We start from the raw sequence: 16,026 nt of genomic DNA, 5'->3' as shown, positions 1-16,026 counted from the left end.
TCGGGCTCGTGCTGAGCAAGCCGAGGGATACATCGATCAACTCCTAAGGCCACTACACAATGCCTCCGAATCCCATATTCCCCCGACGGCATTGGCGCAAAGGACCACAACAGAATTTGAAGGAGTACGGGACACCGCAAAGGCCGTCAGGGAATGGATACAAGACATCAAGAGAAGGGGAGAGCGAATCCTTAAGGAAGTAAAAGAAATGGTCCTCCATCGAGAGCTCACTCTAGTCAAGTTATTAGAGGTAAAGAGGGAATCCCTTCACATGCACGAAGTGGCTGCCACTACCCTTCCCCTCATGAGAGCTCTTTTCTGGACACGCGCAGATTCCTACATTGTCCGCCATCCTAGATCCTCATAGAATCAGTGTTCTTAAGGAATGGTACTGAACTATCACCATGAAGAACAACACCAAAGAAATTATTGACAAAGAGAGTGACGCATGTGAAGTGATTCTGGGAAACACGCAAGAACTAGGTAAGACCATCCTCCGATCAATGGTTTCGGGATGGATAAACGACTTGTCCACTAATGCATTCCAGCCGGACTGGGAGGAAAGATTGGGGACGGATAGGATTACCTATTCCACTAAGGACTTGAGTTTTGCTGGTCAATTCCATTCAGACATATTATGCTTTGAGCGTAATCGCTCCAGCTGGAAGGACGGTTTAAAGCACGTGGACCAGTATCTCGAAGGCATGCAATACAAAATTCGCCATCCTCCCATGCCTCCATTCAGTCTGCTCTTCCAGTTATGCATCAGGTTCCAGGAATGCGTTCGTGAGGAACGGGCAGCAGGCCGTGATTTATGGCGAGAATATTTGCATGGCGAAGATCAATTTCTAGAAAAGGAGTGTGAGGCTGAAATAGAGAAAGTGATTTCTCAAAAGTGCTTTTTTCCCTCTAAATCTTAAAAGTGCACTTTTGCACCAAAAAGTGACATTTGACTTTTGGTCAACAAATGTAAAACTTTATTGATGCACCTTTTTGGATTATTTCAAATTGTTGTAATTATCCCTTTTTTGGGTAGTTATTGCCCATTTTGGAGTGGTTGTTGATATTTATATCCCATTTATGGGTATGGGCAGCCATGCTTTATGGGTGAATCTGGGCCACTTGTTTAGATTAAATCTAGGCCATTCATCCTTTTTGAAGTCTATTTAAGGGACTGGTTTTCCCTTATTTTGTAAGAAGTTCTTGGATTGTTGCAAAAGCTCTAGCGAAATTTTACAGGAATTAATGCAAAAGATTAAGACTATTTTCAAGTTTCCTTGTGAGTGCATGGTCTCCTTCTTCACTTAATTTAGAAATCTTTCAGTTATGTTTATTTCTTTTGCATAGCATTTACAAGCAAGCATCTGATAGAATCCTTGCAGTCCACACCATTATGGAACGGTTGATTGCCTTTCTTTCTGCATGGTTAATCTGGACCTTTCGTGCTTAGTTCGGTTATCAAACACATACTATGAATGTAAAAATTCTAATACTGTACTTAATAACATGAAAATCTTGTTTCTCCTTTGAAGATTGCACTGGATTTATGCAAACATTGTGCTTGAGTAGCTGGTGATGTTTAATCTAGTTTCTTGGAGGTGTCTATCTGCTTGACTGAATTTGCTATCTTAGTTAGAATTTACATTTCATCTCTCTCTCTCTCTCTATCCTTCCCTCCTTTTTCCCCTTTTTTATCCAGAAAATCTGCAGTCCCACCAAAACAGTATCAACTTAACCGAAATCATTTGATAGAAAGATTATAAAAGTTCCAGGGAACTTATCTATAAATTACCCATTCAACGTAAGTCCCCCTTGTGTTTCCAGCATAAACACATCAGACCACTAAAAGATCCCGCAGTCAAGACCTGACAAAAGAAACCTTGATGTCGTCCCCTTTGATCCAATATAAAAAAAAGCAGCATTAGGGACTTCCTTATCTCAAGAGAGGATAGGATACTCAGCTGGTTATTCTATTCTGCGTTGGCCGTATGGAGTTTGCAGCAATGCGATTTTAGACACGTCAACACGCCTGAGAATGAGAAAGAATGCATTAGCTGACATCTCTCCTATCATTCTAGATGAGGTTGATCCTGATGCAGAGTGGGCCAATGAGACAGATCCTGCAGCTGTCTTTAGTGATGATGACACTAATTGGATCGACCAGGTAGATATAGAGGTTGAAGCTGTAGCCATGGCAGAGGAGGAGCAGAGAGCACGAGCAGAGATAGGAGATTCAGAGGCAGATACTGATAGTGACACAGATGTTCCTGATGTTGGTGAGCATGGCATGGTGTCACGGGGAGCGGCTATGGCTGCCGAATCATCCAAGACCTACCTTAGACGCCTTCCCAAGGGATCGAGGCCAGAGAGCACATGCTCCTCTGAGCCATAGGGTTGTAGTTGTATTTACCTTTGGTATTTGTGTGGAACATTTGATGATGATCATGTGATGACATGGATTTTTTATTCCATGAGTTTTGTAATATTGTATACATTTGACAATATTTATATATCTATGTTTATTATTTCCTTCAGCTACAATTTGCGTTTATGCTTATGTGATTGATGTATACTTGTGTATGTAATCAAATGAATCGAGTTTGATGATGTTATTGTGTCTTTAAGGTGTATTCAATAAAGGGTGCATGAAACAAGTTTTAAATCTTTAAAAATCTCTAAATTTCTTGAGTTTTTCACTTTCCCGAGTCCAACCGAGTCTGAAGCCGAGTCTGACTCCGAGTCCAAGTCGGCCTTGCCGAGTCCGAGCCGAGTCCGAGTCCCATTTCTTTGATCCTAACACCTGAGCTAAAAGAAAGTTTGATGCAATGTTAGATATGATTTCATGAATGCTTGCTAAGTTCAACCAAACATGCCACAAGGGTTTCAGAATAATACACAGGGTAATACCCTGCATACTAGGGAGAACAGTTCTATGAGCCAGCAAAGTAATAACAGATACACAGTTGCAGCAATGTCTGATCCATTCCTAGGCCCCTATAACCTACATTTATATGTAGGGAGGAGGTCCAAGTTGTTCAAGATGAGAAGTTGTTCATAGGCCCATCCATGCTTATGCTGAATATGATACTCTTCTTGAGTAGACTAGGAAACATTTATCCCTGAATGGCCATTTGAATTAGAGGAAGAAGAGAAGAGATGGTAGAGTGCAGCAGAGAGGACGAGCAATGCAAAGGGATCTACAGAAGGCCTTAGGTAAGGTAACTCTAACCCACTTTGACGAAAATGACAAATGCACAGCTAGAGCTTGGGTTTAGAAGCTAGATAACTACTTGGCTCTTGTACCTATGTCAGAAAATGAGGTAGTTAAGTTTCCTTCTTTGCATTTGGATGGCATAGCACAAGTGGTAGTACCATGGTCTAGTTACCTTGGGTCACAGCCTGATTACCATATATGGTGAGTTCACCAACAAACTCATCAAGAGATTGATATAAGGATCCTGAATTGCACTTTAGGGAGCTTGCACATCTAAACAGTGTGGTTCTCTAGACATTTACATATCAAAATTTCAAAGGCTCTCAATGATGGTTCCTAAAATTACAGAAAGGAGGTTTGTAGTCTTTTTTAGTGAGGGACTTATGGAGCCCATTAGAGGACGGGTTAAGGCATTTGACCCTCCATCATTACAAGAAGCAATGAGGAAAGCTAGAGCATAGAGTTGGCTGCCCCAAGAAACAAATTCTAGTATAAGAACTTCCAAAGCAAAAGGGATTAGAGACCATTTCATCAGGATTCAAATCAGACCAAGAAGACATATTCGAGATTGGATGACAAGGCACTAAATGACTTGAGGAAGTAATAGTGTTTTAAGCAAAGAACCTTGGGCCCTAAGTCACAAATGTGCAATTAAGGGTAGGTGCGTCAAATTGAGTACTATTCAGCAGATGAATCAGCTGCAGAAAATTCAGACCAGCAGGCTGATTCAAAGGAAAAAGAGGATGAGAAGTTTTTAGAAGAGTCAAAGAAAGAGAAAAAGAGTGAAGGCACTCTTGCCCAGCTCTATAGTTTTCAGAATGAGTCATTTAGAGTATGTGCAGTCCTTGGAGGGCAATGTGTGGTGGCATTGATTGACATTAGTGCTACTCATAACTTTATTGATGAGGGAGTTATGGCATGCAGGATCTTAAGACAGAGGATGTGGCTGGCTTCAAGGTGATGGTTGTGGATAGATTCACCATTACATGCACTAGGATGATCTCACAGATGAGCCTACAGTTGGGTAATTATGAAGTCAAGGATGACTTCTATGTGTTTAGTATTGGTGACATAGATGCAATGTTGAACATTCAGTGATTGTGTTCCTTTGGGAGAGATCACACTTAATTTTCAAACTGGAGCTAAAATTTAAATCAGAAGGGGAGAATGTTGTCTTAAGGGGAATGTCCAATGGAGGGCCATGAGTTGTCTCTTTCAAATGCATGGCGAAACTTTTCAGACATGATTGGGTTGAGTAGGCAGCAAAGTGTGTGATCATGCCTATAGTTGTAGAGGAGGAAGATCCTATCACCCAGAGATTCAAGTTTTGCTTTTTAAGCGAAGCAAGGTTTTTAGTAGCATACCTCCATATAGGCGGCCTGATAGAGGCATTGAATGTGTAATTGAGTTAGAAATAAGTGCTAAACCCGTCATTACCACTCCTTAGAGGTATCCTAAGCGGCACAAGGATAAAATTGAAAAGGCAATTAAGAAGTCATTGGAGATAAAAGACATTAGACTCAGTATGCTTCTTCACCTGTTTTGGTGAGGAAGGATGGAAACATGCGCATGTACATTGATTACAAGGCCTTGAATAGAAAACAATCAAAAACAAGTATCCATTCCATGGAGTGATGAGCTACATGGAGTGGTCTATTTCTCCAAGATGGTCTTGAGATTGTTAGGAATCCCACAGATACTGAGAGGGGGGGGTGAATCAGTATCTGACCGGTAACAAGTATTTCTTAACTTAAAACATGCAGAACATATTATAACAGTGTACCGGTATGCAAGAAATAATGTAATAAACAGAATTAAGAACATCCACATGAAAAGCACACCATAACACAAGGATTTAATGAGGAAACCCAGTGTGGGAAAAACCTCAGTGGGATTTGTGACCCACAATATTCACTTACTGGCCAATAAGAGAATATTACTTACAATAGGGGCCTGCACATGCAGGAAGGCCAACTGCCTAGAGCTCACTGCTCAATGGGAAGTCTCACTGACTTACAATGTGGATTATACAAATCCAATATCTTGTACTGCTTTACAATAGCATCTATAATGCCTGATCCAGTACCGGTTGCTGCTCTGCTTCTTACATAAACCCTTCAACCTATATTTCGCATAATAGGTCTGCCTTAATATTTCGCATACATCACTTACTTGTCTTACTTACTTACAAAATGTCTACAATGATCTCTTTTATATATAAGAGTCATTTTACAACATGCCAAGTCGGCTTACAAAGTTTTTACAATAATAAACAAAATATAATATAACAAAATCCTGTCGGCCTCTATGCCAGTAACTTCCTTTCTTTGTGCCGGTGTCCTGAGTGCCGGTGTAGAGTGTGATCTGCTGATGTCGGTGCACTAACTTGTCGGTGTAATGCCTTGCCGATATAATGCCTTGCCAGTATAATGCCTTGCCGATGCCATAGGATTGCAAGGTTGCCATCAATGACAAAACCTTCAATCACCTACAATGTCTCATTGGAGTGTGCATATGCCAACAGAGATCAGGGTGCAACCAGATTCAGGTTAGAGAGGAGGGCATTGAGCAGACAGCCTTTAGATGTCACTATGGCCACTTCGAGTTTTTGGTCATTATTTTTGGGTGACCAATGCCCCTGCCACTTTCCAATCTTGTATGAATCACATTTTTCACAAGCAATTATGTAAGTTTGTTTTGATATTCCTTGATGACATTTTGATTTTGAGCAAGGCATGGAAGGAGCATTTAAGGCATCTCTTGACAAAGTTTAGGGCATTCTTGAGGCTGAATCCTTGTTCGCTAAGGAGTCTAAATGTGAGTTTGGGATGACGAAGCTGTTGTACCTTGGTCATATAATCAGCTCTAAAGAAGTTAGTGTCAGTCAAAAAAAAAATCAAAGCAATCCTTGATTGGCCTCCACCCACAAATCTTACACAATTGAAGGGTTTCTTTGGGTTATGTGGTTTCCACATGAGGTTTGTCAAAGGTTTTTACAATTGGGTTATGTGGTATGCATCTTGTTCCATTTGTAGTTTTACATAAAATGGTGATTTAGGGCAAGAACTAGGGTTTTTACAAAAAAAGTAGCAGCGTGTTTTTTCTACGAGTGTTTCAAAAGCCGTTTCCTATTGGGAATCCTTTTGAACATTCCATGATCATTGCTTGAGGACAAGCAATCTTGAGTGGGGCGGACTGTAATGTCCCCACTTTGGAATAGGATTTAATAATAAATAATAATAATATTAAGATAGAAAAGAATAAAAATAAAATTAAAATTAAAATATAAAAAAATATAATTAAAATTTAATTAAGTTAATGAATGGTCGAAAGACATGAAATGATAAGTTGTGACTCCCTCAAACGTGAGATATAAAGGGGAGAAGAGAACCTCATTTTGAGAGGGGGATAATTTGGGAATCAGAAGTGAAAATCTGATTTAAATAAGAAGTGCAGATCTGATTGTGAAAGGTTGTGTCCCTTTCAAAGGGCAGAAGTAATGAAGAGTTGCACTCTTTCAAAGGGTGCTAATGGTGAAAGGGTGTGTCTCTTGCCAAAGGGCATCCATAATGAAGAGGTGGGACCTCTCCCTCACATTGAGAGATATAAAGGAAAGGAGTCAAAAGCATCCACTGACATGATCGATCAGATCAGATGAGAACTATTATTAAGTTATAGGAATTGACAGCCTCCTAGGAGGGGACATTACAGAAGCAAGCTCTGAATGCAGTGATGGGGTGGAGTCTGAAGGCTCTGTTAGAATCATTGCTTTTTGTTGGGCTGGTTTCCTTTTGGTAGGCTGTTGCAAGGCGGTTGAGTAGATCAGCTATGATGATTTTTTGTATTGTCTTTTGATTCTGCTAGTCTGTACGTGTTTCTTCATAAAAAACAATAAAGTTGTTTTTTGTAATAGCAGTTATGGTATCCGTTTGTTTCTCTTCAAGGGCAGCAACCCCAATAGATACCCAACTACTTAACCAAAAAATAAAAATAGTTGGTCAAGGATTGTTATAATTTCCTTTCATGTTAAAGGTTTCTATTGACTAAGTTCAAATCTTGAATGTACTCTTGCTTCCATAAACTGCATAGTTTTCTACATTTCGTTCAGTTTCTATCTTTTGTCATGCTTCTTATCCCTCGTATTCATTTCCACAATACTTATTTACTCTCCTGCTACATCCATTCACGTGCATCATGCAATATATAGTCATTTACATTCCATTTCATTTTAATAGAGGAAACATATAGGAGTGTTTAGTACCTTCAAAGGAAGTGCGATCCATTACTGGAATATGCAGACATCGAACCTCGAACAGTCTATATCCCAAAAATAATCATATTGCAATTCCCAGTATCATAAGACACAAAAATTACACAGGACATTATTTTAGGACTCTTATATTAAATTCTATTTCAGATTGCTTGGATATCAAAGATAATATACTTAATAGTTACTCACTCTCCAAGATGCCGATGATGTAAGCTCAATCCTAATCCTGTTCCATCCATTCCTGCAATTTACAGATGTGTCACAAAATGCACAGGAAACAAATCTGTCTTTCAAAAGCTGTTAAAATATTTAATTATTGAATGTTCACAGAAGGAATGATCTAAAGTTGGTCAAACTGGTCAAGAGTGACCTCTCTGCCTATGTTGGCAATTGCTTGAATATTGTGAGAGAATTATTAACGCCACGAGCTCCTACCCTGAGCGTCTACCAAAACCTGTTTGATACAAGTAGTCTTTTCTTCATATTGTATGACTTTTAACTAAAAACATTCACCCAACTCTATCCAGTCACAATTGATCATCAATAAAACAAAAAGCACATAAACTTTATATATTGCGACAAATGAAGAATGGGTATTATAATGGATTATTTGCTTTCTAAATTATGACTGCAGTGATGAATGAACCTTATGTTCAAAGGAGCTTTTGTCATTTTGATTTATAATTACGTATCGTAGGAAGGATTAGTTCGAGAGGGACAGATACATGTCGTGCAATCTTTTAAAGTCTAATGCAAGCATTTTGATGATATGCAAGCCCTACTTAAGTTAAATGCATGCAATCACATGGTTTACATGGCGTTAGAAGCACAGAAATGCCTTCTCTTAAAGCATTTAGCTCTGAACTAATAGGCTTAAGTTTTAACTATTCACTGATTCATCAATCAAGCCATTAAGGTGCTTTCCATGGTCATGAGAAGCATTTGGAAGTAGTACTTATCAATTGGTGAGCTAAAGGGGCTCTATATTAAATGGTTCATAAGACATAACACTTGTTGAAGGTTTTGCAAATGAGGTAGCAAGCTAAGTGGGATTAACCTTGTGGGAAACTCCATGGTTAAACACGCTCCAGTTGGAGCAGTATTAAGATGGGTGACCTCTTGGGAAGGCCCAATGCTTCACCTTTGTGTGCATCATTTAGATACAATGAGTGCTAAGTGTACCATTCATTCTCATGAGAGATGGGTTCTTGTGAACCACTACTCATCAAACATGGATCAATGAGTTTGACTCAAAAACTACAGTTGAATCCTGATAGCAATATCATAATCAGCATTTGGAAGTATTTTGAGAATTCAACCAATCATCCTAGTTTTGGGATGTCACTTTTTGGCATGACATACCTCACGAACCACAGTAGAAGATTGACAACCATTAGTTGCAAATGTTGGCTTAAGCCCTGTCTCAAGCTCTAAATAACTCAAACCTCAGAATTAGTAGCACCTAGAGATGAGGAGGACCCCATAATCCTACACTCTTGTCTGCCCGATAGTCCTCTTTGAACCAATACACAATTGGGTATAGCAAACCCTCTTTTCAGGTATACAGAAGTAATATTTGAGCTGTAATTATTGACACAACTAGGATCCTTGCGTGATTTAGTACAATACTCAGGTTGTTAAAATTGCCTGACTTTTGGCAAAGAGTGGAACAATGGGATTTTTTTGCTTTTGTCATAGATATGATGATTCCTCTTGTGACCAGGTAAAATCCCCAAGTCATAAGTGTGCACACCCTGTAGGAAACCCAGCTTTGAACTTGGACATACTACTGATTGAGGAGTAAAGTTTGAACCCTAAGCCAGCTTAACATAAAAAATCAGTTGCTAAGCAAAACATTTTAAGCTTGGTTTATGCAGACAAGGCAGTGTTCTTTCAACGTATTCAATGCATCAATTACAAATACCTTTAAGAAATACAATAACACAGACAGCTTACTCTTCTCGTTGGAACAAAACACAGCGCTGAAAGTACTAGCAGGGCTGATGACACATTGATGCCATACTCATATACCAAAAAATCCAAGAAAATCTTGTGGTGTGTGGCAAACAATTTCCCACCAAATACCAGAAAACTTTAAAAAAAGTTAAAAAAAATATTAAAAAAATCCAAAACACTTCTAATAAAGAATAGAAACTAAACTACAACATGAACACAAACAGAGGCATAAAATATGAATGATGATATATCTCATTAAACAAAAGAAAGATACATGTGGTCAGGGTCAAGGGGTTATGGTGTAATGTTAATAGAATAAACTCTAAATACATGATTCCGGTTCAAATTCTTTGAAAGTGATAAAGCAACCCATAACTCCATCAAGCACTTGGACAAGGTTGTGTTCTGACAATTATAACATCTGGTCCAAGATTTATCTAGGAAAAGAAAACCAAAATACATTGAAATCACAGCAACATATGTTTCCGTTTTTATATCATATTACTCACCCAAGATTCATCTTAGCCACCCAAGATTAGACAAACAAAAATAACAAAATATATTGATTTAACCTCACATAAATAGCAAAAAACATATAACCTCAGCCTGAAATTTACTTAAAAAACAATAAGGGCTAAATACATTGATATAACCTCACCCACAAGTTAATAAGAGAAAAATTAGTGAAATCTACTGATACAACCTTACCCAAGATTTGCCAAAGAAAAACTGCAAAATACATTGATATAACCTCAAATAGGATTTATCAATTTTAAAAGAGCAGAATAATTCATTTAAACCTGTCCACAACGTATCATGAAAAAAATAGAAAAATACATTGATTTAACCTAGTCCAAGATTTATCCAAAAAAAAAAATAACAAAATAAATAAATTTATCCTCACCCAAGATTTACTACGGACATTACTTAACATTTTTCATTTGATTTGGATGACAACAGCAACAGAGAAATGCTTGCTTATAAATGTTTCTTGGGATTAGTCCTCCATGGCAACAAGACTGGAGTGAAGAATTTGTTTACGGTGATTAATTACTATGTGAGGATGTGTTTCAATCCTTAAATACAAATACTATTTTCCAGATGATTTGGGGGTACCACAAGACAGTGCTCCTGTTGATACACCAAAGGACAATGTGGATAGCATCAACCAAAGTTCAAAAGCTTGAAAAGTAACTCACAACTGCTATTCTGTCCGTTCCATTTGGAACGACAGTGTTCATATCTCGATGTATTCAGATTATGATCTTCAGCTGTTATTCCAAGTCCTGTGTATTTTGATGGTCACACTCCTTGTGCTCTGTTTCGTATTGTTCAGCATGTGGACTTTCTGTGTCTATGACTATGCAGATATAACTTGATGTTGGTAATTTCTTTTAAGTTTAATGCAATAAAAAGAACATAACAAAACATATTGGTATAACCTCACCTAAAGGCTAAAATTATCAAGAAAAAAGGGCAAAGCATCTTCAAAAACCTTGCCCAAAATTCTCTAAGCAAAATAAATACAGAATACAGGGATATTTCTTCACCCAATATTTACCAAAAAACAGAGCAAAAACCATTGGTAAAACTTCACTCAGAGTTTTACCAAGAAAAAGAAAATCAAAAAACATTCATTTTCGATAAAACAAATATCTGTGAGGGAACTCAATTCAATTAGTAAGATGACTAACTCATCCAGAGGTACTTAAGTAAGGAATGAGGTCAAAATGCAAGCGGAAGATTGAACAAGAAAGAAAAAAAAAACATAGGCATTTTCCTTTTATAAGCATGTTTCCTCGGCCAAAATTTAGATAGAATACGATAACCGTTTTCTCACAAACATGATTACTTCCTTAATATAAGCAAACTAGAACCTGGAAGATAAAGAAGCAAAGGGGCATTCGGAGGAGGTCTTCCACAGTTCAAAGGAGTGAACCATCTGGTAGGACCGTTGTCACATTTTATCATCTCCTTGGCCTGCTCCACAACCTCATCAAAGCTCACACCTGAGCACTTCACGGAAAATTCTTTCCTCCTAACGCCCAAATAGTTTTTTCTTTCAAATTGAAATGTTTCTGCAGACTTGTACTGTTTTGAGAATTTTGTGCACACTGATCTATAGTGAAAATGAGTAGGGTGTTCATGATTGGGGTGTGCTCTGCAACCAGCAAAAGCAACCTGGGAAAACATGGCCATTGTCATTGCCATGTACTTTGATCTGCAATTTCGGACGCGGTATGAAAGAAAAATGAAGAGTCAGCGTGGGAAAAACATTTAGAAGCGTCTGAGTAAACACCCTGACCCACTTGATAGGTATCCATTCTTTTAATATCAATTTGTTGAATCCTCCCCACAAAATAGCAGCAATTTCCAATAAAGAAACTAAGAAGTTTAAGAAAAGGACTGAGAACGTGGAGGTGTTTATGAAATGGAAAAGGAAAGATTCTGATAACGTCGACGATGCGAAGAATATATGCGACGAAGGGCCATTATAATAGGCATAGCACGTAGATTTAATTAAGTAAAATATTTTATTTAAACATTATATTTTTAACAGGGTTTTGGTTAAAAAGGTTGTTGTTTAGTTTATTGAATTAGCATTTTTTTTTAAGAGGAATATAAGTAGAATATGTCAAAAGATATCAAAAATATTAATATATTAGTATATTTATATTTAAAAAATATATGTAAAATATGTCGAGAGATATCATATAATAGAAGGGCATATTTCATCATTGTAGATGTCTTCGGCATAATTATAACTATTATTATTATATTATAAAATTATAATTAATATTAAATTATTATTAAAATATGATTATATTATTATATTTTAATATTTTTATTTTATAAAAAAATCAATAAAAGTAATTAAAAATTAGTATCAAATTATTATTATTATATTAGTATATTTTTATATTTTTATTAAACTCTTTTTCAAAAATTGTTATTATGTAGGACACTTTTTATCCTCATAATTAATAATATTATTTTTAACATACATACATATATATATATATATATATATATATATATATATATATATATATATATATATATATATATATGTATGTATACATATGTATATATATATATATGTATGTATACATATGTATATATATACATATGTATATGTATATGTATACATATGTATATATATACATATGTATATATATTTATATATACTTATAAATATATATACATATACATATGTATATATATTTATATGTATATATAAATATATATACATATGTATATATATATATATACATATGTATATATATATATACATATGTATATATATATATATATACATATGTATATATATATATACATATGTATATATATATATATATATACATATGTATATATATATATATATACATATATATATATATATATATATATACATATGTATATATATATATATATATATAGTCTTTATTAGAAGTGTTTCTAGTCTTTATTAGAAGTTTTTATGTGATTCAATTTGTTTGCTAGTATTAGTATTGATAACTTAACAATAAGACATTAATGCTTTCAACATTTTCTCTTTCCATTTAATTATTGTTCTTATATAAATTATTTAATCATAGTTTTATGTAAAGTTAAACTAATCAAAGTTCATATGAAACTAAAATTTTGATTTTAAGGTTACTTGTAATTAAGTACTTCTGAACTTTTTCTACCTATCTCGAGCAACACCACACATATAAAAGACCACAAGAGTGACATTTCACTTTGGATTCATTTTGTTTATTTTTACTCTATAGCCTCCAAATTGAATCTATTATGAAAATTGAATTTGAGGCTCCTAAATTCTTCTACTATTTCTAATAAATCACTTTAAAAAATTTAAAAATTGCTATAATAAAAAATCATAACTTTGAATTTGTTAATATTCACTTACTCAAACAATAAATAAATAAATTTTCTAAAATTATTAAACTAGGATAGTAATGATATCAAATCTCCACAGTCCATAATTTGATTTGTTAGATTTTATTTGAATCAATTATTGAGACCACACTATCATCAACATACAAGATAATTGAGACATAAAATAGAAAGCTTTTCGACTAGAATCCAACTCACTAGAATCCAACTCAAAAAGAAGAGGGGAGAAAGGAGATGGCACGAGGTCTAGGAGGAGATAAAATAAAGAAAAATAAAAAGCAACAAAAAATAACAAGAGAGACAAAAAAGGAAAAAAAAATAAAACCATAAACAAAATAAAAAAGTTAAGAAACTAAAATTAAAAATTAAAGATGAAAACAAATAAATAAACAAAAGAGGAAACCAAAAGAATTAAAAATATATATATATATATTAATAAAATTATTAATTAGTTATAGCCAATAATATATTAATAAAGAAGAAGAAATAAAAACTAAAACAAAAAAAATAAAGAGAATTTATTATATTATTTCAATGAAAAATCGTTTTCCTTTGATTTTGTTCTATTATAATTATTTCAATAAAAAATCCTTTTCTTTTTAATAATCTAAGAAGCTCATAATTGACAATAAACTAGTAGTCTTGACCAGTAATTGTTAAATAAGGGCCCAACATGATATATTCGAGAAAGATGTGAACATTAGGTAATGATAATCACGCTGAATTTCATTTCATTTCATTTTCAACGGCCAGCAGTAACAAAATGCCAAAGTGACTTTATATAATGTAACCATTGTGCTTTCCGAGGCCCACTTATATAAAGGCTCTTTCTTATCCTCTCTTACAAAAGGAGCCAAAAAGCAATCTAACTTGTTGAAGTTTACAAGTGTTTAGGGTAAGACAATTTGAATCATTTGCTAGTTACATTTCATCGTACCCTTTTACTTTTTGAGGGTGCGGATCTAGATAAAAATATGTTGTCCTTTTTAAAGTAAATATTATTAAAAAATAGGCTATAAAGTATTATTATAATTTTTGTGTCTATAATTTAATTAAAGTTATTGTTTGTGTATTGTCTTTTAAATTGTTTAAGAAGTTTGGATTGATTAAATTAAAATAATTTATTTTAGTATTGTATATTCAATTTAAGAGATCAATATATTAAAAGTTGAGATTTTAAATAGTTGTCATTGTTTATTTTCGTTTCTTTTTACATTTCCATTATGTCTATGTGTTTTTTTTAAGGAGTTTCACATAAGAGATGACATATAACCATAAGAGTATGTGTGTGGCATGGATATTGATGCAATCATTATAAATTCAAGAAGTAAAAAATGATGAGTTTAGTCAAATCCATTGTAATCTTGGAATAAATAGTTTCACAAACATGACCCTTTGAATTAGTAAATTATTTGGAGAGTGAATGTCCACTAGACTTCAAGTTTGTTTGGAAGGCCTTGTATTTAAAGTAAGTTTGATAGTAATGTCATAAACAAAAAATATAGTGACTTAGAAAAGGAAGAAACTTTGAAATACATTGTGGATGCCTTCAAGGAGCAATTTAAATAAAATAAAACAACTTTTTTGCCAAATAAAGCCTTTTTTACAAGACTTTTAGTTCTAGCTTGTTGGTTGTTAAATCTTGGTAATGATTTGTTGCCTCTTGTAGTTGTTTTGTGAACTCTTTAATTGATGTTCAATGATAGCCTTTTAGTTGTTCTACTATTATTCTCTATAAAAATGTTAGCTTATTCCAAAAAAAAAATCATCACTACCAAGAGTGGTAAGTGATGCAAGCGACATTGTACTCATATTCAATCATCAATACAATGTTGTTAACAAAAAATGCTAGTGGCTCAAAAGAAAACACCATATAAACATAAGTGTAGTGGATAGAAATAGAGTTCACTAGTTTATGCATGAAAACCAAGAATTAAATCCATTTCACAATTCTTACATTAGAAGGATAATGTACACAATAGGCTCAAACTCAAACTTATTAGGAAAGGGCTAAGCACAAGGTGAATTCAATACTCCTTGATCGAGTTGAAAATGAGCAATTGAAAATATGTGAATTGAATGTGAGAATCAGGGTAAGAAAGTGTAAAACTAGTAGTGGACGCTATAAACAAGTAAATGTAGAATTGATAATGGGGATGTAGAGAGGAACTTGTGTCTGGAATCTGTTGGCAAATGCACACTCCAATGAGAAATTGTAGGTGATTGAAGGTATTGTCATTGATGGCAACCTTACAATCCTATGGCACCGGCAGACACCGGCACAGGCACAAACACCGGCACCAGCTGCGGCAAAGATGTTTACCGGCACCCTAGTCGACAGGATTTTGTTTATTGTATTTTGTATTTAATTGTAAAAAAAAATTGTAAGCCGACAAGGCATATTGTAATAAGGCTCATATATAAGTATGAGATCTTGTAGAACATTTGTAATAGGAAAATATGCGAGATGGATAATATGTGCGAATATTAAGGCAGATTGTGGAATAAGGTTTATGATTATTGCAAGAGCTTAAACCAGTACTAAACCTGGCATTGCAGATGTTGAACTAAAACAGTACATGACATTGGATTTACATAATCCACTTTTGTAAGTCAGCGAGACTTCCTTTTTGTACTTAAGCAGTGAGCTTTAGGCAGTTGGCCTTCCTGCATGTGCAGGCCCCTA

At 34.8% G+C, this 16,026-nt stretch overlaps 1 protein-coding gene across 2 annotated transcripts in view; it reads right to left on the bottom strand.

The window, feature by feature from the left end:
* The window catches only part of LOC131077953 (phytyl ester synthase 1, chloroplastic), a 186,358-nt gene extending 174,478 nt beyond the window's left edge, over positions 1 to 11,880 (bottom strand). Inside the window, exons 1-3 of one of the 2 annotated variants that reach the window (XM_058015551.2) lie at positions 11,318 to 11,880; positions 7,674 to 7,725; positions 7,476 to 7,531 (exon numbers count right to left, since the gene is read on the bottom strand). In XM_058015551.2, coding sequence (XP_057871534.2) covers positions 7,476 to 7,531; positions 7,674 to 7,725; positions 11,318 to 11,651 — 442 coding nt within the window. In that variant the 5' untranslated portion in view covers positions 11,652 to 11,880. The remainder of the gene's footprint in view (positions 1 to 7,475; positions 7,532 to 7,673; positions 7,726 to 11,317) is intronic. The other variant, XM_058015550.2, reaches the window with a different exon arrangement.
* Between the last annotated feature and the right edge of the window lie 4,146 nt (positions 11,881 to 16,026).

The sequence above is a fragment of the Cryptomeria japonica genome, chromosome 5 (genome assembly GCF_030272615.1).
Source record: "Cryptomeria japonica chromosome 5, Sugi_1.0, whole genome shotgun sequence".
In the NCBI taxonomy this organism is placed as follows: Eukaryota; Viridiplantae; Streptophyta; class Pinopsida; order Cupressales; family Cupressaceae; genus Cryptomeria; species Cryptomeria japonica.
This window is presented reverse-complemented; position numbering and strand designations above follow the sequence as displayed.